The sequence below is a fragment of the Eumetopias jubatus genome, unplaced genomic scaffold, assembly GCF_037043125.1.
Source record: "Eumetopias jubatus isolate StellerSeaLion01/CBP00866 unplaced genomic scaffold, mEumJub1_p1.0 scaffold_12, whole genome shotgun sequence".
NCBI classification, from domain to species: domain Eukaryota; kingdom Metazoa; phylum Chordata; class Mammalia; order Carnivora; family Otariidae; genus Eumetopias; species Eumetopias jubatus.
The window spans coordinates 29,926,022-29,952,289 of NW_028274818.1; the positions used below are offsets into that span (position 1 = coordinate 29,926,022).

Below are 26,268 nucleotides of genomic sequence, written 5' to 3' on the forward strand. Positions count from 1 at the left end.
AGTGAATGATTTTAATTCATTAAGACCCTTCTCTGTCCCTGAACTATGTTCTGCTAACTTGAAGACATGCTACAGTAAACACATATATTTGGTTTCTTCAGTCTTGGCTATATCTTATACAAAGGTGAAACCAAGGAACAATAAATTAGCATCATAATTGTCTACAGTTGAAACTATGATATACAATATAAATAAACTATTCAAAAGCCTGAAACATTTATGAAAAAATTAAGGGACTAGGAGATACTTTTAGTTTTTACAGTTTTTACAAGTGATTGTGCCGCTGATAATCTCAAAAAAATCAAAGTCTAAATGAGATTCCCGTTGTTGATTTTAGTGTCTCACGACATACAATAATTAAGTACTGTTAAAAATAATTACCAATCAGAAAAATAACATTAAGGAAATTACTGCTTTAGCTATTTTGTAATATCACAGTTTCCCCCCCTCCCCCCACAGGACCTAAAGAATGTAAACACTATCTTTTATTTGACTTGAAAGTATTAATACTTTATTTTAGACAAATGTTGATCCACATCTGCACAGCTACCTCTCAGAATTGTGAAATAAGGCAAGACTTCCATACCTGTGGCATTACATGTCAATAATACTGCTATCGTTGTTTGGAGAGTTTGTTTTGCAATTCTTTGTCCTTCAATATTTGTTCTAGAGCAGACTTTGGTCTATGACTCAGAAAGGTCAGTATCACTCTCTTCCTTTCCCTTTTGGGGAAGATTGGAATTGCTTTAGTATCTTTCCAGTCCATATGTAGATTCGAATCACTGTTGCCATTCTACGTTTAGGGGATGTTCAACTGCAACAAGCAGAAGATTTGAGGCAATTTATTAGCTCACCTTTTTCTTTCTTTTTGAATAGCTTAACATGCTTCGGTTTTATTTTAAACCACTTAGCACTGTGACTATTTGACATCCCAGTAAGATATGTTTCAGGTTTTATTTTCAAATGAACTACAAACTTTGATGGTTCAAAAGATGGATGTACCCTAACAAGCCTTTTGGCAAGAAATTTTTATGAAATCCGACAATGCCAAAGCCACATTTCAGTAACAATAGCAGAAATAAGGTCTAGCTTGCTTTAGCTATGGAGCATTTGCTTTAAATTTGTAGTCCTTTCCCTTAATATTAATTAATGCTTATATAACATCAGAAGAGGGATACTGTCTGCTTTTTTTTTTTAACATGAACACATGACAAAACAAACCAGAACATATTTCAAATGGCAAGCTAACATATTGTAGACTGTTCTTATTAGCTGTTTGCTGGTCTAAGACATAGACATTCAAAATTAGGCTTTTCATGATTTGGTGGAGCTACTAGTGGGTGTGGCTGAGCACAAATCCGTAAGGACAGATTCCGTGATCATAGGACAGAAGGTGCTGGGTCCTTGAAAGGAAGAGGGAAGGGCTATTACAGGTGCAGCCGATGGATTTTTTGAGTTGTTTTAGTTCGGCTTTACCATGGAGGCATTCTGTAAGCTCAAATCCCCTGCTGTATAAGCCTAATTAATAACACAGATCAGTTCCTAAATTTCTTCACAGCGGAGATCAGTTTAAATATACAAGAATTGTTCTGTCCATTTTTATTCCGATATGGGGTTGGTATCCATCTGTGAGTTCAATCCACTCCGTTACAATGTCTTTTATATGGAATCCTTTGGGGATGTGAAGCCTTTGATTCACAGTTTGCAATACAAATACCCTGATACATCATTTATTTGCTATTAAGTATTTGATTATTATGCCTTTTTAAACTCAATATCTTTAAACCAAGTTTTTAATTAGTGTTGCTTGGAGCAGTTCAGAGTATTTTTTTTTTTTTTCCTTTTCTTCCTGTTCTTCTTTTCTCCCCCCACCAATCTCTTTGTTTTGAAAGCAGAGCTTTTAGGGGTTGGAACCTAAGCTCTTTTTGCATGCAACATTTCAATAAGGAGGTTATTATAGGGCACATCCCCGTTCAGGTGCTTATAGTAGAGGTATTCTTCAGCCTGCATGCTGATGGCCCGGATTTCGGGTAGTCGAAGAAGTAGCTGCCCGAATTTCTCTGTTTGCTGTGGGTAGTTGCACATAGTATAGTCCAGCAGGGCGGCATTGACTTGTTCCTGGACACCTTCTACCAGCTGGAAGTTCTCAAGGTTTTTGACATCTGGATTTAAAAAACAAACAAAAAAACACCATGATATTTTAATGGAATTTTAATTCCTGTTTACTACAGCAGTGTGTTCAATTAATGGATGTATTTCCTCCTGACATAAAGCATACTTTATATGCTGCTGAATATTCAGTAAGCCCCACTCACCAAGCTTCCTGGGAAAAGGATCACAAAAGAGCTTTAGAAGAATGTCTTGTTGAAATTCTGCATATACCTCAAATCAATTAGACACCAATGGATTTTGAGCAAGGTCAACTCTTTTCATATCTTACAAAAGGAAAGGTTTGAGGATTCCTAAAGTAGAGGGATCATAATATATTGCCAGCAAATGAGTCCCTAGAGAAAGACCTATCTTAACCCAGTATATTACACAATTCATATAATTCTGTATTAATTTTTCTGACCCAAGGTGAAATCTGTGTCCAGGGTATGATGTAGTTAATTCTAATAAAAAGTGACAGCGTTCTTGTTTCTGTTTGACATTTTCTAAATGATTCTGAAAGCCTTTGACTTGTCAAGCCTATGCTAATGAACCATCTGGTACACTCCAGTGACTGGCAACAGAATATTCGCTACTGAGAACTCTCTAAAATATATATCTCAGTGACTAATGATCTTTATCAAATGAAAGCCTTGTCCTTTAGGCAGAATACGCTCCAGGATGGCCGGTGCCCTTTAACCTGAATGTGGTTTGAACGTCTGATACTTTATTCCTCCCCCCCCTTTTTTTCCTGGTCTTGGGTCACTCATACGGAGAAGATGGACATGGGCAATTCATGCAGCCTAACTCCTGGTGATCATCCAGTTGTTTTAAGGCATCTGCCCTAGAGGTCCTTATAAATATTGAATAAGGGAGAAATATAGAGTCAAAAAAAGACAGACTGACATACAAATACATACACAGACAATGAACAAGGGAAAATGGTGATGTTGGAATTTCTCTTCTGGAGTTTATTTACGTTAACTACAACTTTTATATAATGTGTATATAGAAGTCTCTGGAAAAAAATATATAGATAAGTGTGTTTACATACGTCCATGCTAAGAAAGTAAACAGATGCAGCACGCCTCCAGCCCTGTTTTATTTTCTAATTGGACAAAAATAAATAAGAATGATTCTGAAGAAAGCCACATAATACTATGATTAAAAGGTTAAATGTACTAAACTCAGTTACTAGTTACCATAGTAACTAATACCCAATACTTCTGGCACTGAACTTGGCTGTTAAACTTAGCCTGTACATATGTGCACGTCCATTTTGGTATCTCTAAATCCTCTTAAAATAAGGTTACTTACTTGCCTCGGGGGGGGTGGGAGATAGGCAGAATGGGTGAAGGGATGTGGGAGATACAGGCTGCCAGTTATGGAATGACTAAGTCACATGAATAAAGGGCACAGCGTAGGAAACATGGTCAGTGATATTGCACTAGTGTTGTGAAAGATGGCAGCTACGCTTGGGGTGGGCCCAGCATGACATACAGAGAAGTTCAATCACTACGTTGTATACCTGAAACCAATGAAACACTGTGTCAACTCTACTCAAATAAAGAGTAAAAACAAACAAAAACAAAACAAAACAAAACAAAAAGGTTACCTTACATTTGCTGTTTAAATGTGTCTGGGATGATTTTAGTGTTTCTATTTTGAGCCGTAACTTCACATTAAACATGCTTCCCCCTCCTCATCCTCCAAGTCTCTGCCCCAAATTAAAAACAGTGAGGAATAAGTACTGAAATAGGTACATAGTGTGAGCACTGGATACCACATGTATTTCAAAGTGAGATGGGAGAATAAAAAAAATTGATTATTTATTAGTGATATGTACCAACAGATAAATGCTACACTATTAGGCGCTGTGTCTTCTTATGGCGTTGAAACTGGTAGGCAAGTTGTTGCCCACTTGACATTTTATGTATGTCCTACTTTACAGTTAATAAAGCATTTTCCATCTGATTTAAGACATTTTATTTTTTATTTATTTTTTTTAAAAGATTTTATTTATTTATTTGAGAGAGAGAGAATGAGAGATGGAGAGCACGAGAGGGAAGAGGGTCAGAGGGAGAAGCAGACTCCCTGCTGAGCAGGGAGCACGATGTGGGACTCGATCCCGGGACTCCAGGATCATGACCCGAGCCGAAGGCAGTCGCTTAACCAACTGAGCCACCCAGGCGCCCTGATTTAAGACATTTTAAAAATGTTCTTAAATTATTATTATTATTATTATTTAAAGATTTTATTTATTTATTTGACAGAGAGAGACACAGAGAGAGAGGGAACACAAGCAGGGGGAGTGGGAGAGGGAGAAACAGGCTTCCCGCGGAGCAGGGAGCTCGATGTGGGACTCGATCCCAGGACCCTGGGATCATGACCTGAGCCGAAGGCAGACACTTAACGACTGAGCCACCCAGGCGCCCCCAAAATGATCTTAAATTATTTAAAAAGACTGATACATTTAGTTACATTTGGTTCAAAATTATAAAATGTCAACAATTGGAAATACCACTGATATTCTCTAGCTGGGTTCGGGACAGAAGAATTTACACTCGTCATGCTTTGTCCCCTGCGGTGCATGTTCTCCTTTCAAGGGCCCACACTCTGGTGATGTGTGTGGGTCCTTCATAAAGGATTACAGCAGAAAGCTAATATCATTTAAAAATAGTTCGATTTTTGGCAAATTTCTCAGTGCTTTCTCTTTTTATCTTCATCCAACTTAGGAGACAGAATTCACCTTTCTCTTTTACATACGACTAGGAAGTTGAAAAAGAAAACAAGCCACTTTCAGTGTTATAATGATCTAAACACAATTATAAAAAAACAACTGAAATGGAGCATTATTTTATGCTACAATGAAAGATATTCTCACAAGCAAGGAAATCTAACAAGAGTAATAGAGGTTAATAGGGAGGATGTAGGAATTTGCACAGTATAAAAATGTAAGATAAATTAATAAAAGTCTTTTTAGGAAATTGTTTTTGAAACTTTCTTTTTCTTGATAAATGTATTTTTTGAGACCTAGGTTCTACTTTCTGTGATAAATTATGCCACTCTGTTAAGAAACAAAAAATCTACTAAAAAACATAAAACAAAAAGAATAGATCATTAGTCCTGGCTTATGTGTTTACTATTATCACAGAATGATCATTTAAAGTCTCCAGATTAGCATGTGCTGGATAATTTCTATAAATACTGATCCAAACTGGTACCTTTGTTCCAAAAGTTTAAAAATATATGCCATTTTCCTTCTGAAGGAAAATATACAGGTTTCCCATACTATGGCCATTTCTATAATTTTTCTCTAAAGTCCATCAGAGTTGAATTCATATGACTGAATTAATTTTCCCATTAAGCCATTTCTAAGAATTTCTCATTAAGTCTAACAAAACTTATGCTAATTGCCCCAAAGGTACTTATTGATTGTCTATTTTGTTTCTGTGTCTATAGAGATAATTTATAATTTGGTATCAATGATCCTGATATTTAAACTATGTAAGGTTAAAAAAAAAAAGAAAGAAAGAACAAGATTTTTATGGAATTACTCTCATTTACTGACCAAGTAGTTCCTGGATCATTGCTCTGCTGGTTGACTCTACTTTCAGCTAGCAATCCCTCTCACAGCATTTTGCATTGCTTTAGTAACCATCTGTTTCCCTAGTAGACTGTAAGCATCTTGGCGTGAGGACTCTGTATTAGTCAAAGCATCTCCAGAGAATTCTCCAATTAATGTTTGCTTTATATTATTGATGTATTTGTCCAAGATTGATATCACTGTGATATTACCTATTACATTTAGCTGTTAAGTATCGTATAAGCCAATTTCCTTTCTTTTTCTAATTTGAAACTGGCTTTCAAAAATTGATTTATACAATAGATTTCTCCCTGAAATAAAGTATTTAAAATGTGACAGTGTTTTCTGGCTAAAGAATCCTGTGTAAATCCTGTGGTCTAAATAATCAAGTCTTAATTTATATGTTTTGCCAATGAGGATTTTCACTGGTCAGTTTTGCTTTAAGGGAAATGTGCCCACGTCCTCATTCCGATTTGGAATAGGGTGCCTGAGCTCCTACATTTCTTGCATCTCTGCGCTGAGAGGCAGACCATAGTTTCTCTGCTATGGTCGAGATGGTTCACAAGGACCTAAAAGCAACAGAGAAGATGAGTGCCAAAATACAGGTGACACACCTCTCAGAAGACTCAGAATTTTCTTTTTGTAGTTCATTTGTATTTACTTTTTGGGAAAAGTCCAGAAACTTAAGTGTGCTCCAACAATACTCATGGAATTCTTTTTTTTTTTTTAAGATTTATTGATTGATTGAGAGCGAAAGTGGGGGGAGGGGCAGAAGGAGAAGGAGGGAGAGAATCTCAAGTAGACTGAGCTGAACACAGATCCCAATGAGGGGTGTGATCTCACAACCCTGAGATCATGACCTGAGCCCAAATCAAGTGTCAGATGCTTAACTGACTAAGTCACCCAGGCGCCCCATGGAATTCATGTCCTTTTGTGAAAATTCATATATGAAATACATTTAGAATCTTAAGCATTTTCTCTGGGATGTTCTTCCTGTAAATCAAGTTCTATTCCACATTAAGTAATGAAAGGGGGCTGGCATACTTGGGAGTCTAAATTCATCTATAACAGGACTCTGTAACACCAAAACTTCATGAATGAACTGATATTAAATTACATGAGAAAACAAAATTTGGAAAATTATTACATATTCTGGAGTCCTCAGAAATAATATATTTTTGAGATGTGCTGTTCAGTTCCTGTATAAATACCACTGTACCATATTTGGATGGTAGAAGTGGGGAGATTGACAGGAGACCAAAATTCCCATCAGTCCTTCTGTGGTATCTTATGCTGGATCTCAAAGTCTCCTGCATTTGGCCTTCTATGTTCTCCTTTGAAATTTATAAGCTTCCTTTTAATACAATTTAAAAATACAAGTTAATGAACTCTATCATTGCAAATTCAGAGTTGGAAATTACATGTAAACAGACAAGAGGCATCCCCAACACTTTTTCTATCACCTTTAAATTTTGATGACTGGCAAAAGCATTTTGTGCTTCTCCTCTAAGTATCAATCTCTTATCATCTATTCTACTTTATTCACTCAGGGACTAATTACCAACTTTTATATGAAGCAGCATTACGATAAGCTCACAATGGCATGCTCAGATTTTTTCCATCCTTATTGGAAAGTAAACCCTTAGGTCTTCTTGAATACATTACAGTACTGGCTTCTCAGTCATACACAACACTCAGACTCTTTCTGAAGATGAAGACACTGATTTCTGCCTCTCTGGTACCTGCCACATGGCACAGCCTGTAAATCTTCCTGTTCAGCACTTTTTTCAGTGATGGATCCTTTGCTGAGCAAGGGGGCTGGGAGGTTGGGAGGCTGGGGGCTCAAATGGGAGTGTGCCGTTTTTTTGCCGAGAAGATAATTATCTTTGTTAATTTTCCACATGTGGGAAAACAATTGTATCTTGTCCTTTGAAAGAGATGAAAGTGGGAAAAAGAGGTATCATTTTGTACCTAGAGAACATTTCTTTTCCTTGAGGCTTTTGGAAGGATGGCGATCTATAAATTGGTACACAATTTGTCCTCAGAAGACCCTTTCCTTTAATAAGTCAGAAAAGGAGAAAGAGTTTTCTGTAAGGAATTTTTAAAATTATTTTTGAAAGGGCTATATTTAAATAATTTACACACGTAATTTTGTAAGAATTTTGAGAGCAACCTGCTAGTTCTTTTCATATCAACCAAGTTCACTTAATAAAGAGTGAGGGCTGTTTAGGGTTTGGAAATGGGAGGACGAGATATTTTTAATGCTGATGTCTAAGACTAAATTCTATCCTGTTTCCGGCAAAACTTCAAACTCAAGATTTTACATTCATGGCTGTTAAGTCCCCTACAAAAATGTGTTTGTGTGCGTATGCTTATTAACCCAAGAGCTATTTTTAGCAACTAGAATATACAATTCGGTGCCTTCATATGCAAATTACTAACAAGAAAATGCAACTCTTTGGAAGGAGCTGTGTGTAAAAATGTGGACAAATAGAGTATGCATTATTTATGTACACAGGAATAACAAGCCCTTACAACTACTGACACTGTAACTTGCAAGGCACTGTAACATGCATTATTTATTATTTTACACCTTTATGTATATGCAATATATGAAATATATGAATTCATCCATCCATCCATCCATCCATCCATCCTTCCTTCCTTCCTTCCATCCATCCTTCCATCCATCCATCCATCCATCCATCCTTCCTTCCTTCCATCCATCCATCCATCCTTCCTTCCATCCATCCAACCATCCATCCATCCATCCTTCCATCCATCCATCCATCCATCCACTCATTCATTCAGTTTGACAGTCCTGTGCCAGGTATTAAAGATACAGGAATAAAACACAGTGTCTGTGTCAAGTAGTTATAGAGATAAGCAGTGCATGTCTTGGGCACACACAGGATCAGCAGCTTAACTTTCATGCAGAAGGAGAGCAGAGGGCCAAGAGGAGGATGGGCCATAAAGTTTAAGACTGAAGGACATTGCTTGTCAGAAAGAGTCTGGATTTTGGTCTGAAAGCAATACAGAAGCACTGAAAGATTTTAAGATGGCAATGGTGAACTCTGATTTAGAATGAGCGCTCCACCAGAAGTGTGGAGAAGGAATTGGTATATGAAGGAGGGGAAGGAGGGAGCAGTCTCATGGGAGGACCAATCAGGAGGCTGTCGCAGGAATAGAGGTTACAAGTACAGTGGGCCATGGGGTGGGGGTGGGGATGGACTTGAAAGGCATCAAGATGGTTGACTCGAAAGGCCAGAGTGAAGGTCCTGGATGACTCCTGGGTGTCTGTCAAGGGAGGAAGGTGGTGGCTATCCTTTTGGCAAGAGACAGAAGAGCATATTTGAGAAGGCAGGATTTAATAAGTCTAGGTATAGCCATATTGAATTTAAGGAGCCTGTGGAACACTCAGTAGATATAGAGGAAATGGCAGGAAATGAAGGTCCAGACCTCAGCAGAGAGGCCTGGATGGTGGTCTAGATTTGGGACTCATCAATGGACCAGTGTTGGACGAAACCTCTGGGTTGGTGAGAATGTTTAGAGAGAGAAGGGGCCTAGTGCTGGGATTCTGGAGAAGGCTAACTTTTAAAGGATGGCTTTCTTGAGAAGGTATTATAGGTATTTTGAAATTAAGACTCAGAGATTAAATAGCTTTTCTAAGATCTCAAAGTAAGCCAGACGCAGGGAGGGAGAAGCTAACATTTCAGAGCACTAGTCAATGTGCAAAGGATTTTTTACATGTTTTCTCATTTAATACTGTTAAGAATCTTGGGAAGGTATTATTATCTTCATTCTCCAGATAAAGAAACAGATTTACAGGGGTCACGTAACGTAACTCTACCTCCTCAGCTACTAAAACGCAGACCCTGGATTGTTAACAAGCTACCTGGCTCTAGAGTTCTTGAACCCCGCCCACAAGACATCGTCCCCCCTGGCCACGCCCCCCCACGCCCCCCGGCAGAGCTTGGAACTAGAACCTGAAGGGCTCCTGACCGTCCCGGAGCTTGTCTTCCCCCTGGTGCCGCAGCGTGCAAGTTTTTGCCCCCTGCTGAGGTTGGAGAATGGGATGTCCTGGTTAATCAAATAGTTCCTTTTCTAAAGGGTCTGATCTCATAATACATGAGTGGTTTTCAGAGAATTTGAACGAAAATAATATACTATTGACATTTATATTGCTATGGCTCATACCTTAATTCATCTTTAACGATTTTGAAGGAACTTTAACATCTTAAATGCCACAGATCATTATTATAAATAGCAGGCACAACTGAGAATGAGTATAATTTAGTGTCATAGGGTGCCTTCATGGGGGTCTTTTCTGGGCAATCTCCACCCAGCCCTTTCCACTGGGACTCTAAGGTAGCAGGGCTAAGGAAAAAAGAGTTTCTCTTTGCTTCATATATGGAGTTTAGGAAAAAGGGTTCCACTGATTTAAAAAGTTTGAAAAGCACTTGATTTTGTGGCTATAACAACATCGTTCAAAGGGAATTTGGTCTAATTTAATTCTATTGACTAGTCCTGTCAAGCAAGTCTTTCAATCACTCTGAGCCTGTGTTTTTATCTGTAAAATATGGGAAATAACTGTCTTAAGTCTCTTAGGACCACGGAAAAGTAAAATATGAATTAAATATGAATAAACTTAAAAACGCACAAGTTTTACATCCTAGTCATTATTTCTTAAAATTCTAATAATAAAATGTACTGATAAAATATTAAAGTTTACTGATCAATTTGTTGGCTTCCAACACATATCCTAAACAGCCATCTGATCCTTCTCCCTGCCACGAAGTTTCGCGGACAAAACAGTCTCTGATGTTGCAGTGTTCCAAAATTAATGGAAGGCACAGTGAAGAGTTGAAAGTGTATCCCATCCTCCATCACAACATTCCAGAAAACAGGGCCAATTGTGAAGTTTCAGTTACAGACTTTTCATGCTGTTGTGTTAATTTTGAAGCCCAATTTTCCCAACTATACATGGCAGACTGCACAAAATGCTACAATGAAGCCAGTGGCTAGCATGGCGCCAGAGAAGCACAGGCTCAGGAAATACCGTTGCATAAAGAATGTCACCTGGAGCAGTGCCTGCCCTCTTGTCAATTTTTTGTTCATAATATGTCATCCCCAAGAAGCAGTGGACATTTAATTCCTCACTAATTAAATGTCTTTATTTTTAGTCTCAATTCTAACTGTGAGATCACGAGCACGTCACTATTTGGGGCCTCAACTTTTCTTCATCTGGGAACTTCAAAGTTGGACTTGGTCTCTATCGTCACCCACAACCCTAATAGTCTATGACTGAATGCTTATGAACTGAAGTATGGAAAGGAAGATACTGGATTGTCAACAAACAGGTACAAGCAGTATTCTGCAATCACCCTATTAGACTATCACTGGCTTTTTTGCTTAACTGCCTGGAAAGTACTTCAATTCTCCAAGACGGTTTTTGGCCTGAATTACAAATCATTTCAGACTTTGTTTAGTATATAGTTATGATATAACACACTGTGCCCTAGGAAAAGTGGCACTAAATTCATTTACATTGATGTAGCTCCCTCCTTGACAAGGAACGATGTAGCTTTGGCATGCATAGACACGAAGCTTGCAGAAGTTTCAGAGCTAGCCCCCGTGTGTGCTCACCTCGGGCAACTTTGCCCTGAGCGCACAGAATATAGAATTGAATACAAATGGCATCACTTAACTACTTTGAACAAAACAATATTCCATGAGTTTACATAGTTTCTTCTCAGAAGAAAGCGGAAATCCTTTATCACAGTCTAACTCAGAAACCGTATCTGTTGGCCTCACTCCTCCCCAGGCACGCTGGTCTTCTGGCTTTTCTTCAACACGCAAAGCTTCCTTCTGCCTCAGGACCTTTGCACTTGCTGTTCCCTCATTCTGCATGGTTCCTCCCCTATTGTGTAGGACTCACTCCCTCACTTCACTTCAGCCTCAGCTCAAATAACATCTACTCAAAGAAGCCTTTGCTGACTACCCTTTCTACAAAAGCTTTGCCTTACTACCAAATCTCCCTCTGTGCCCTCACTCTGCCTTATTTTTCTTTAAAATATGTCATGTATCAAAGAGGTATTTGTATACCCATATCTGTTCCTAGCAGCAATGTTCACAATAGCCAAAAGGTAGAAGTAACCTAAGGGACCATGGACCAATGAACAGATAAACAAAATGTGGTCATTGTATACATCCTTTGGATGTATACAAAATGTATACATCCAATGGAATATTAAGCAGCCTTCTTCTTCTTCTTTTTTTTTAAGATTTTATTTATTTATTTGACAGAGAAAGAGCGAGAGAGGGAACACAAGCAGGGGGAGTGGGAGAGGGAGAAGCAGGCTCCCTGCTGAGCGCTGAGCACGGAGCCCGAGCCCGATGCGGGGCTCAATCCCAGGACCCTGGGATCATGACCTGAGCTGAAGGCAGACGCTTAACGACTGAGCCACCCAGGTACCCCTAAGCAGCCTTAAAAGGGAGGGAAATTCTGACATAAGCTACCACAAGGACACTGTGCTTTTTCTTTCTTTTTTTTTTTAAAGATTTTATTTATTTATTTGACAGGAAGAGAGAGACAGCAAGAGAGGGAATACAAGCAGGGGGAGTGGGAGAGGGAGAAGCAGACTCCCCACCAAGCAGGGAGCCCGATGCGGGGCTCGATCCCAGAACCCTGGGATCATGACCTGAGCCGAAGGCAGACGCTTAACAAATAAGCCACCCAGGCGCCCCACAAGGACATTGTGCTAAGTGAAAGAAGCCAGTCACAAAAAGAAAAATACCATATGATTCCACTTATATGAGGTACCCAGAGTAGTAAATTCATAGACAGAAAGTAGGATGGTGATTGCCAGGGCCTAGGGGGAGAAGGAAATGGGGGCCGTTGCTGAATAAGTATAGAATTTGAGTTTTTTGAAAGATGAAAAGAGTTCTGGAGATTGGTTGGACAAGAATGTAAGTGTATTTAACACTCCTGAACTGTACACTTCCAAGTGGTTAAGATAATAAATTTTATGTTATGGGTATTCTACCACAACTAGAAATTTAAAGATGTAATGTATAGGTAGGTTTTTAAGCATGATATAATGAACACTTGTGAATCCACCACTCTGAAGAAACAAACAGAACATCACCCTTCAGGCTCCTTGTGTGTTCCTTCTGTGAACTAATTCCTGATGCCTCAGAGTGACCACTACCCCCATTTTGTGTCTACTCTTCCCTATATTCCTAAACTATATATTCTTACTGTTGCTTGTTGGACTGACTGTACATTATACATTTGTCTAATTTTTGAAATTGCCTGCTACCCTCACCAGAATGAAAGCTGTGAAGGAAGGGACTTGGTCTAATTTGCAGCTGTATCTTAGCACCTAGGGCAGTGTTCAGCACAGAGAAGATCCTCAGGACAGTGGCCCCCTTATCCATGGCTTGGCCTTCCGTGGTTTCAGCCACGGGCAGTCAACTGTAGTCTGAAAGTAGATGACCCTTTCCCGGATGTATCAGGAGGTTAGTAGCCGCCTAATTAGTCTCCTGTTAGTAGACACAGTGTCTACACTATTCACCTCCCTTCACCTCATCACGTAGGCGTTTTATCATTTCACATCATCATAAGAAGGGTGAGTATAGCACGATAAGGGATTTTGAGAGAGTGGAAAACCACATTCGCATAACCTTTATTACAGTATATTATTATAATTGTTCCATTTTATTATTAGCTATTGTTATTTATCTCTTACTGTGCCTAATTTAGAAACGAAACATTGTCACAGGTATGCACTTACAAAAAAAATGTAGTGTGTATATAAGGGTTCAGTACCATCCACAGTGTCAAGCTTCCATGACTAGGGGTCTCGGAACATTTCCCCCATGGATCAGGGGGTGGGGGAACCACTGTGAATATGTGAGGAATGAACAAATACATTTCTTGATTAAACCCTGCTTTGCCCTAAACCAAAACCTTTTCTTTTGCCTTTGACATACTACTATTCTTCCATATCAAATTCACGGCAGACTTTATTTTTGTTTCGTGCAGAATTATTTCATAACAGTAAGCAAAAAGCATGAAGTCCATTATGTATTGTGTTTTCTTGGGAAAGATTCAAAAGGGAATTTTGGCTGGGTGTTCTGACTGTAGTGCCAAGCCTGCCTGTTCTTCTTGAATCATGAGGACTTTTCTATGTGTAGAACATTTTACTTTGCCATGTTTTACACATTTACCAGATCACCCAATGACCCATATTGAAGGCTGCAGAATATGACTTGAGGTTCTGTAGATACAGCTGCTTAATGGACATCTCTTCCCCAATGGCTAGTGGGTATTTCAAACTCACACTGTCTAAAACAGCTCAGTCTCTCCATTTTTTCTGAGCCTATTCCTTCTCCTGTTTTCCCTATGCCAATTATTGGATCGCTATCTCTCAGGACTCCGTATAGACATCATTGCCTCCAGGAAGCCTCCCCCAAGCCATCTCTGTAGATCCTACAGCACATTTCATTTGCCCATCACATAGGTCATTGGGTATTACATGGTTATCTGACTGTCAGTTCTGAGAACAGGGATACAGATACCTTGTTAATGGTTACCCTTCCTTCCCCAGGCCTAGCACAGTGCCTGGACAAAGCAGGAGACTCACACTGGTCGAGTGAAAGAATGTCCTTTCACACTAATTCATACATCAGTTCTCCCCTTGCTTATGCCTGAAAGATCTTCCAGATATTTCCAATCCTATCTTCCCTGGCAAGCTTTTCTGGTCTTCCAGTCACTGGTCTGTACCCTGCCTCCCCTACTAGATTGTGGTCTCTCGAAAGGCAGTGATCCTATCTTGTTTATTTCCCACACAGTGCAAGCATAGCACCACACACACACAAAAGTCACCCAATACATGTACTATTAAACTTGCTAATTTGAATTAAGCTCCCATGAATACAAAGCATAGGCAAATTAATTCCCTGAGAATACCCTGAGCACCTTTTATGCGCCAATAGTCCCAGCTGTTAAACTCTTAAGAAGTTTTGAAGTTCCTCACCTTGTTAAATTCATAGCCAATTTCAAACATTACAGAAGACATTTCCCATAATTTATCTCTAGAAAAAGTATAATTTGATTCAAAATGGAAGAAACTGAGTTCAGTAAATTAGGAGAAGGGAAAACATTTGGTTTTCTGATGTTATGAAGCGGTAATCTGTATACGCTCAGGAAAAATCTATTTTGAGGCTGTACTGTGCTAAGGGACTGCATCAACTGACATAGAACACTCACATTTTCCTTCTATGTATAAAATTTGCAGTTTGTTTTCCAAGTCTTGGGGATAAAAATGAGGAAGGAAGGCTCTACTAAAGAATTATTTTAAAAACACGAATTAAAATAGAACCTATGTTTCATCAAACTCTCCATACCAGATGATAGCAAAAACCACATTAAAAATTCTTGGAGAATGAAGGCAAAAATAAGGTCTCTGGGCTGGGAACTGATGGAATATTCGGAGGCAGGAAAACAAAATTTAAAGGGGCCTGGGACGAGGCAAGTTTCTGGTTTCCCCCTCAATTTCAAATAAAGCTGTGTGTCAAAACAGACCTAATACCAAGGGCAAATACATACAATTTTTGATAATAGGTAGCTTTTCAAGTGCATATGACACTCAAAATTGCAGCTGTCCTGGCTGGTCAGCCTTGGAAGTCAGAGCCCTTATCTTGTTTTAAGACCATCTGTCCCCTCAGAATATGAAATGTCCACATTCATAAAAAGCAGCCCTTCCTGAGAGAAAAGCTCTTCACTACATTCTTGTAGTCACGTCCTAAAACAATTTTTGATTCGTAAGTTTGCATTTGATTTCCATTCAGGAACTTTTGTGGGTTTTGCAAAGTTTTCTTATTCTCTTAGAATAAGATATGAGGTTCCGTCTGTCCAGGTGGTAAGTCAAGACTATGAATAAACCAACGTTATCATATGAAAGAGAATTAAACAGGCAGATCCAAGTGGGGATATATTAAGCCAAATTTAAGCTCCAGTTGTTGAATTTAGCCTGTACTAGATGTCTGGTTTGCCTTGGGATAAATTCAGCTTTCCAGCTAATCGAAAGAGGAAAACTGCCTCAGGTATGATAAAATTTACAAGAGAACGCTGTCGAACAGTTCTTGTTAAAAATATTAGCTTAAAGGCATTCTTATCGTCTTTGGGATGAGGACTGTATTTGCATTTAATTATTTGATTTCAAACTTTTATGAACTTGGACCAAATATTAGCTTAGCCAATTAAAATATTATTTTGTGAGTGTGGCTAACAGCCCAATTCAGTTCAACCTACTTAGCTTTGGTAGTGATCTACAACTTTCTTATTGACTTTTGGAGAGATGATTTCTAAGAGGTAAAAAAGGGTAACATTTAAGAATTTACATGAACATTTAGTAAACAAGGTACTGTATTCAAAATAAATAGCTGAAGCGTTTCTCTGCATTACAGCATTAGTCCAGGAAGAAAAAAGATAATCGTCTAGATATTTCCACTCATACAATCAATACTCCTTCATAATTCAGCATTTGAAATAAATCCTTTTCTTTAAAACTACTCCTGTTAGTCCATGGGCCACAGTGTGGTTGCACTGCCAGGAGCAGCTTCATGTTGGGTTTGTTCCCCACAGAAGGCTAGGTAGAGCCTGTTGTTTCTATCCTCCAGGTGTTAGAGGGGAGCAAGGGATGCTGCTCATGCAGAAAAGGGACAGGAATGAGAAAGGAAGAGGGCACCATGGAGAGAAGGGTTACATGCAATGAAAGAGCAGGAGAACACTCTTTAACAAAATGGAATTGTTGAGAAAAGGCATTCAACAATCTCTATCCAAATAATCAGTCTGTTTTATAAAGCTTTTATTACTCACACCTTAATACCCATTGTGGATTGGGCAGGGAATGTCATAGTATCTTTCCGTGAACTTAGTCTTCTGGCCCCAGGGCTATGACATGGTAGGACTCTCCAGTGCCAGAATGACACAAATGTGGTCATCACTATCCTGCTGTGCTCCCTATTCCAAATCCGTAGGTAATGTGACCCTTTGTGGCGGGGTGGGGTGCGGGGGGCATCTCTGAAATGAGCTGCCTGCAGTACCTCCTATGGACCCACACCAGGTATGATTAGATATGAACAAAGTCAAACAACCAGAGAACCTCTACCTCCCTGGGTCTAATCCTACTCATTTCAACAGAACTTTGAAACCAAGATGTGAATATAATATACTTGTCATTCTAAAGAGTAAGTACTGATTATTTTAAAAGAATGAAACACATTATAGTCAAGTCAATACAAGGATATATACAGGTATGAAGTTCTGCCTCCCAAGCAGCAAGAAATACAGAATCTGGAAAACATTACCACACTGTTCTACAGTGATTATTGTTGGTTCACTAATTCAGACTCAGCAACTTGAACTCTTGTGCAAATTCGGACACTGTTTTTAGGTTTTATTTTTTGATAGGAAGTTTACAGATGCCTTTCTGTTTCATACTCTGAGTATCCAACTCGAGAAATTCTGTCTAAAACCAGCAGCAGAAGCAGAAATTCAGGAAATTAAGAGTATTACTGATGTGTAGTTTATTTTAAAATGCAAGTTTTAAATGTTTAAGACCTTTTTCAAGGTTTATATAAATGTAGGTTTCTTGTCTATTACAATTTCTGAGGATAAAATATTTGCTTAGTTCTTTGAACTTTTATCAAAATCCTGTCATCTATTTTATTTAACTTCTCCCAACACTTTGGCAGATCTGGTATTAGCCTTTCTGAGAGAGACACACAATGAATTAGTGATAGAATTGGGAGCAAGACTAGGTATTTTAACGTTACATCTGACGTTCCCAACATCCTTTTAGTTGCACCATACTGTATCAACTACATTACTTTACAGAAACCATTGGGTTGAGGGCATTAAAATTGCATTTCTTGGGGCACCTGGATGGTTCAGTAGGTAGGTTAAGCATCTGTCTTTGGCTCAGGTCATGATCCCAGGGTCCGGGGATCCAGCCCTGAATCGGGCTCTCTGCTCAGTGGGGAGCCTGCTTCTCCCTCTCCCTCTGCCTACCTCTCTGCCTACTTGTGCTCTCTGTCGCTCTCTCTCTCTCTCTCTCTGTCAAATAAATAAATAAATAAAAATCTTTAAAAAAGCCTATGTTTAAAAAATAAAATAAAATTGTATTTTTTTTTTTTTAAGATTTTATTTATTTGACAGAGAGAGACACAGAGAGAGGGAACACAGCAGGGGGAATGGGAGAGGGAGAAGCAGGCTTCCCACCGAGCAGGGAGCCCGATGCGGGGCTCAATCCCAGGACCCCAGGATCGTGACCTGAGCCAAAGGCAGACACTTAATGACTGAGCCACCCAGGCACCCCTAAAATTGCATTTCTTAAAGTACATGTTAAATTCAGCTTTCTGTTGCCAAGTTGAATGGTTCTGAATTAGTGAGGCTTACTGTATTCTGTTTCCACTGGTACTAAAAAGTAACATCACAATCATTAAAATTCTTGCAGCTTTCTGCTCATCTGAGAACCATTGTTTATATATGCTTGTTCTAAATATCCAAGACTACTCTTTAAGACCTAGATACACTTGTTCCTTATTATTACATCATTTCCCTTGGCTTATTAATATCCTGCTCAGTAAGATCAGAAGTTGAAATGAAGGGAAAAAAAATCATTCAGATGACCAAAACTTATTCTGAATTATTGGGACTATAAAAAGAAAAGAGAAGTCTTTGGGCTGAAGAACTAATACTTAAGGGAAACTGATGGCCTAACAAGATCATTAAAACCAAATACTTATCAATTTGGGGGACATAAATTAATAATTCACTCAATTGCTCAGGGATATGTATTTGTACGTGAAAGACAGAAAATCCACATTACCAATTTGTTTTGTATTTGTTTAACCATGTGGCAGAGAAAATAACAGGAAAGATTAGTCTAAGAACTTCCAAGAGCTTCAAACATTTTGCAAAGGAAGCTATCTTTTTTTTGAAGTGCTAAGACAGATAGTAATGATACTAAAATATCTCATATCTGATCATATTTGTTTTAAAAAATGCTATGCTCAATTCTAAGCCCTGTATAGGAAAGGAACTAGGAATGTGTGCTCACCATGCCTTTTCACACCCAGATATCATTAATTTAGCAGTCAAAAAATGCTTATGCATTTGCAGTTGCATTATAGCCAACTCTTGATTATTTAGGGGAATTATTGATCCTTGCATTTCCACAGCTGGGAAAAATGAAAAAGAGGTGATTTCAGATCTGTGAATACTGTGCTAGCCAACTGACCTTGGAAAGGGGAAACTGCTCTAAGTCTCGGTTTCCTCATCTTTTTTTTTTTTTTTAAAGATTATTTATTTAGGGCGCCTGGGTGGCTCAGTTGGTTAAGCGACTGCCTTCGGCTCAGGTCATGACCCTGGAGTCCCAGGATGGAGTCCCGCATCGGGGCATCGGGCTCCCTGCTCAGCAGGGAGTCTGCTTCTCCCTCTGACCCACTTCCCTCTCATGCTCTCTATCTCTCAAATAAATAAATAATCTTTTTTAAAAAAGATTATTTATTTATTTATTTGACAGAGAGAGAGAGAGAGAGAGAGAGACACAGCGGGAGAGGGAACACAAGCAGGGGGAGTGGGAAAGGGGAAAGCAGGCTCCCCGCTGAGCAGGCTCAATCCCAGGACCCTGGGATCATGACCTGAGCCGAAGGCAGACACTTAAAGACTGAGCCACCCAAGTGCCCCAATCAGTTTCCTCATCTTTTCAAATGTATGGGGGCGGGGGCGGTGGGGTTAGGGACACATCTCCAAAGGCAAGGGAAACACATGCAAAAATGAACTATTGGGACTTCATCAGGATGAAAAGCTTCTGCACAGCAAAGGAAACAGTCAACATAACTAAAAGACAACCGACAGAATGGGAGAAGATATTTGCAAATGACACATCAGATAAAGGGCTAGTATCCAAAATCTATAAAGAACTTATCAGATACAACACCCAAAATACAAAAAAAAAAAAAAAAAAAAAATCCAGTCAGGAACTGGGCAGAAGACATGAATAGACATTTCTCCAAAGACATACAAATGACCAACAGACAAATGAAAAAATTCTCACCATCACTCTGCATCAGGGAAATACAAATCAAAACCACAATTAGATCACCTCACACATACTTAGTCAGAATGGCTAAAATTAACAATTCAGGAAACAACAGATGTTGGCGAGGATGCAAAGCAAGGGGAACCCTCTTACACTGTTGGTGGGAATGCAAACTGGTGCAGCCACTCTGGAAAACACTATGGAGGTTCCTCAAAAAGTTAAAAATAGAACTACACTAGGACCCAACAATTGCACTACTAGGTATTTATCCAAAGGATACAAACATAGTCATTCAAAAGGGCGCATGCACCTCAATGTTTCTAGCAGTAATGTCCACAACAGCCAAAATATGGAAAGAGCCCAGAAGTCCATCAACAGATGAGTGGGTAAAGAAGTGGTATATACATATACAATGGAATATTACTCAGCCATCAAAAAAGAATAAAATCTTGCCATTTGCAACGATGCAGATGGAACTAGAGGGTATTATGCTAAGCGAAATAAGTCAGTCAGAGAAAGACAAATACTAAATGATTTCACTCATCTGTACAATTTAAGAAACAAAACAGATGATCATAGGGGAAGGAAAAATAAAATAAGATGAAAACAGGAAGGCAAACCAGTAAGAGACTCTTAACTTTAGGAAACAAACTGAGGGTTGCTGGAGAGGAGGGGAGGTGGGGGGATGGGGTAATTGGGTGATGGGCATTAAGGAGGGCACGTGACATAATGAGCACTAGGTGTTATATGCAACTAATGAATCACTAAATTCTACCCCTGAAACTAATAATACACTATTTGTTCATTAAACTGAATTTAAATAAAAAATTTTAAAAAAGAAGAAATGAGGTTTTAAGCTAAAAAAAAAAAAGGTAGCTTAACAATAATTACCATGAAGTAGGACAGTGTGCCTGGTTCATAAAATACCGTTATTTCATCTTCCTACAGTGATAACTTTGCTGAACATGAAATATTTCTGCCTACCAAATGCTATTCTAAAAGAAAGCTCAGATAATGGTTCTTCCTGAGCCCAAGGCCTCTGCCAGCTTATACAGACAGTGGCTCTGGTCTAAGACATCAGGAATAGTGTTAATACTCTAAGCTGCTCTGAGCAATTCACTGTGCTTTCCCTGAGAGAGTGCTCAGGTCCACTGACATTCCTCTAGCTCAGGGTGCCACTCCCATACCTCCTAAGGGGATTCTCTGCTGGAATTTGCCCTACAGAACCATTACTGTCTCCTGGGGATTTTTAAATTTAAGTATCCAGAATGTAAGACAAAAGGCAAAATACTCTTCACGTGAGCTGCACGGTGGCTTAGTGAGTAGACCCACATCAGGTGCAAGGACAATCCTGAACCACTTACAAGTTTTCCAAATTGCAGTGGGTATTTAAGCAAACAGCTGTCATCTTGTGGAAGTAGATTTTAAAAAATGGTGGAAACTTGATTTTTGGATTATCTGTGGATTCAGCATTGTCCTTAAGCCTCCATTAACAGAGAAAATCAGGGATAATGTTTTAAGTTCCAGTACAGTGAAATTAGCAAAATGCCAGTGACAACTTTAGAACCACCCATTTCTATGGGAGGTTCTTCTGCGAGCAAACCATGGTGTAGTTCCTTTTGGGTTGTGAAGAAACAAAGGGCCTTCCATTTCCCAAATTTTAAAATAAATATTTCTTCAAAGTATTAAACGCATCTTTAAAAAAATGATCCTTGACATGCTTGGCTGTCTTTCTCCCAGTCTATTGTATAATTAATAATAAGTGAAAATAATATCTTTTGAGGTTCATTTTAAACTCTAGGAATATCACCTGGATATAGAAATATCTCTTTTAAAGATGCATAAATCTCAGATTGCATGAGGTGAACAGAGCAACTGTTTATCTTTTCTAACACTATTTCAAAGCAAACAAATCCCTCACCATCCAACTGATACGTAATCAAGAACAGTTCTTATTTTTCTGATTAAATCAAAAGTCATGGTGGAAAGCAAGTCAGGTGGATGTATAAAAATATGTATTATCTTTCAACAGCTAAGCATTTTTAGTTTGTGAACTATGGGACTTTTATATTTATTATTGATGGCCTACTCGTAAGAAAAATGTCAGCAATGAACTTCGTTTGTTTGTTTTTTTTAAAGTAAACTATGCCCAATGTGGGGCTTGAACTCATGACCTGGAGATCAAGAGTTGCAGGTCTACTGGCTGAGTCAGCCAGGTGCCCCAGCAATGAACATTTAAGTGTCTATCTGTGTTAGTGCCATCTCATTTAATACATTAGACAACCCAGTGGGGTTGATACTGCTCTTATTATTATTCCCAGTTCCATGCCGGTTGGTGGCAGAATTGGAGACTGGATTAGCATCCAGGTCTATTGGATTCTAAAGTTGTGCCCTCCGTGCCTGTAGTAACAATCTGCTTTTTGTCTTCTGGAGACTACGTTTTTGGTGGGAGTGGAGGTGAAGGAGAAAGCTCACAAGTTGCATTTCCTCCCACCCTCCCGAGACTCTGCTGAGTCTTGGTTCCAGAGTTGTGAAGATATTTTTCTTTCTTTCTTTTTTATTAAAGATTTTACTTATGCATTTGACAGAGAGAGAGAGAGACAGTGAGAGAGGGAACACAAGCAGAGGGAGTGGGAGAGGGAGAAGCAGGCTTCCCACTGAGCAGGGAACCCGATGTGGGGCTCGATCCCAGGACCCTGGGATCACGACCCGAGCTGAAGGCAGACGCCTAACGACTGAGCCAACCAGGAGCCCCGAAAATAGATATTTTTCTAAAGCCCTGCCTACAAAGGAGGTCCCTCTGAGATGCACGGATGTGCAGAAACATGGATGGGTCAGTAATATGAAACATCTTTTTATAAACTTCTGAAAAAGCTTCCAACCACTCAGGCAGATGCCCATACCGTGAGCACGTGATAAGATTAGACACAACCCAAACTGGGCATAGGTGTATGAACAAAGCAGCTTCCCAACAACATGGTTTCTAAGACCCTTCCTAAATGTTTTGTTGGAATTCCTATAATGTTTTCAATGATCAACTTCTCTATTTCCAAGTGGTGCATAGGTCCCTCTGGCTCTTGAGTGTCACCCACTGCTCTGTGGTGACACGAGGGCCAATGTTTGATTACTATTAGTTAAAGCAATGCAAGGCCAGCAGTTTCCCTCTGACTCTGCAAGTCTTCACTTGTTGCAGACTGGAGGCAGTTATGTGAGGGCCCACGGCCGCTGCCTGAGTACAGACCTGTCCCATTCCTGAATATGTCAAGTGAGCATACCAGCCACCAGTAAGCGGGAAGTCCGGCACAGGAAATACCACCACCTGTGAGGCTGGTCACAGAACACTCCCACACTACGAAGGACTCTTAATCATGCTTCCACATGTACAGCTTCAGGACTGCTGAGACCAATTTGAAGGGAACAAACGCTGGGAAGCCGAAGGAGGCAAGAGCAGACAGGGAACCCCTGTGGATGCAAAGATATTTCTGGAATAATGCAATGTAAGTTATAAATGGACTTGTGAAACATATAAAAGTATCCAAAATTATTTTTTCTTTCAGAATTTGCATAAATAATGTACCCATTTAAGAATTCAACTGGATCATAGGATAATATTTATGCCAGTGCAATTCTAGAATAGTTCCTTTGACTCGTGAACTTGTTATTTTTTTCTTAATTAGGAAGAAAATTCAAATCTTTTACGAACATGATTATAGAATGAAATAACTATGATCACAGTTGCTTTGCTTAGTGTGTATGATTTTCTACTACTAATCTTTCTTTCTTCTTTCTTTCCTTTCTTCCTCCTTCCCTTCCTTCATTTTCTTTTCTTCTACTCTCTCCCTTTCTTTTATTTCCTCCTATATCACTACCTCATTCTTACTACCTTCTCAATTCCTGATTAAAATGTATTCATTCGCCATAGATATTTAAAAAACATACTAAACATCCAGGACATGTGTAGATATGTCTGCCCAGCAACCTCTTCGATGGGGTGCCTTGCTGTTATTCTGGATTTCCCCATTAATTTGACCCTACAGGGCTTAAGATGGCTTGGTTGGAAAGCCCCCTACTGTGCATAATATCCGGCTCTGGGTTTTCCTGCTCCTCTCTGTCTGTGGAGGAGCAGGGCAGCACTGGGCCACTGCAATATTCACAGAGCGAACATTCTCCTCGGCAGCTCAGGGAAAGCACCAGGTTGTTTGGTATTAAGGTTCAATGTGTCATGAAAGGATTTCTTTTTAACTATGCAAGACAAAGTATGTGGAAAGAATGCACGTTTGCTGCCAGATGATGGAATTATTAAAAAGAACACAAGTGAGACAAGCAGGGAAGTGTTAGCTTAGTTCACAGAGATTCTGTAATCATGCCTGGTTGAAAACCATCCAAATGATATTTCATTATTCTTAGACCTCCAATCATAGCTAGGACAACCACATCTAAAGTAGGTTAAACAGGGTGGCTGGGTGGCTCAGTCATTAAGTGTCTGCCTTCGGCTCAGGTCATGATCCCAGGGTCCCGGGATTGAGCTCCGCATCGGGCTCCCTGCTCAGCGGGAAGCCTGCTTCTCCCTCTCCCACTCCCCCTGCGTGTATTCCCTCTGTTGCTGTCTCTCTCTCTCTGTCAAATAAATAAATAAAATCTTTAAAAAAAAAATAAAGTAGGTTAAACAAAGAATAAAAGAAATACTGCATGTAAATAATATACAACATATCAACCAGGAAAGTGGCAAAAGAAATAAATGAAAGCAGGAATATAATTAGAGATTGGCATTATATGAATTATCTTTACAGTTTTAATCATTATGGATATTGGCAAATAAAAAGGCTAACCTCGTAGATATAACTGCTATCTGATTAACCAGGGAGAGGCAGATCTTTCTCTGAGGCAGTGGTACAGAAGGAGAGAGAGAGCCTGTTGCTAGTTTCTCAGTGTCCTCTGGCTAACTAATCTTTTCACAATCCTTATGGAGCAAACCTTCCTGAACATCAAACACTGAATGGACTGCCCACAGCTGAAAGACAGTTCATTCTTTTGTCAGAATGTCAAAGGGAAATTAAAAATCCTTACATCCTTTCTGGTTGTATGAAAGCATGGAAGGAAAACATTTCTTAAATTGGGAAAAATATGAAAGAAAACGGAATATTTGAGAAGTTCATCATTGAAATATTCCTCCCTCTCCACTCCAAAACAAATAAACCCAAAGAAATCAAACCACTTGCTCAGATTCATCGTATTTTTAAATGGTTTGGGGACGTATGTTTGCTGTTCAAGGTTTTTGTTTCTTTGTTTAATATTGCTGTGATATTTCCAAAAATATTTTGTAGTTTGTTAAGACTCTCCTATGAATGCAAAAATTATCAAGGCCCAAGTTTCTATTTTCTTGCTAAATATATCATGTCTAAAGATAATTTTTGTAACTGGGGTTTGGAATTGGATTGTAATAGTGAAATATGAAAAACCTCTATGTAGATCATTACTACCAGTAGGTAACAGATGCATTACCTATGTACCTGGATACATTTCTCTGTACATATATTTAGAAACTGGGAATTCAACAGGATTTATGATCTCACATGGTTCAGATTCAGACTTGTTAGATCTGTGTTGGCAATCGCCTCTTGGTGTCGCCCAAATTGATGGTGAAATGCTAGACAAGTCCTGAGGCCTTGACAGCCCCCAGACTCTCCGCTCAAAGTTTTGTTTTTCAGCATTCTTGATTTACATGCACTAATTGGTAGCTAATGTGCTCCCAAAGGCAGATAAAGGTATTTGTTGCTTTAAAATCCTGGGGTTTTTTTTCCTTCAACATGTGCTTTGAAAGAGAATTAAACTTTGTACACCTGCGTGTCTAGAACTCCCGAGTCTGATTAAGACTTTGGCAATATTACTGTACCTTCCCGTGGTTTTTAGCATCCTCATTGCCTGGCTGGGTGGGGGCACATGACGATTGCGCCATTCCCTTCAGCAGTGGTGACTTTCTGCGTACAGAGTCAATCTAGTAAATATTAAGCCGGAACGTACTCCTAATGTCCAGATGACCTTAAGAAGGCAATCGCAAGACAGAACGCATGGAAACCACATCTATATGCTGCTCATTCGGCAAGGCTGCTTTCGTTCTGAAACGTGATTGTGCCCCTTGTCCGTGCCCTGTGATGGCTGCTCTAGGCTCTGTGTTCTTCCGTTTCACATACAGTTGTATTTTTAAAATTCCTTACAGTTGATCTGAACTCTACAATTTTTCACTTAGTCTGGAAGGAGCCAGTCACGTGCTGTGCACCTTCCATGGTGAGCATCTAACAAGGTGTGCTCTTGTAGTCTGGGCTCTTTACTTGATGTACACAGTAATGAAAGCTCGCTATTGATTTTTCTGTAGCTGCTTGTAACTATTATAGTTGATACATCAATAGAAAAGGAAAGCAC

At 39.3% G+C, this 26,268-nt stretch overlaps 1 protein-coding gene across 2 annotated transcripts in view; it reads right to left on the bottom strand.

The window, feature by feature from the left end:
• Nucleotides 1–1,914: 1,914 nt before the first annotated feature.
• NR5A2 (nuclear receptor subfamily 5 group A member 2) overlaps nt 1,915–26,268 on the bottom strand; it is a 119,365-nt gene continuing 95,011 nt past the window's right edge. For both annotated transcript variants that reach the window (XM_028120279.2, XM_088016664.1), the window contains one exon: nt 1,915–2,162. In XM_028120279.2, coding sequence (XP_027976080.1) covers nt 1,915–2,162 — 248 coding nt within the window. The remainder of the gene's footprint in view (nt 2,163–26,268) is intronic.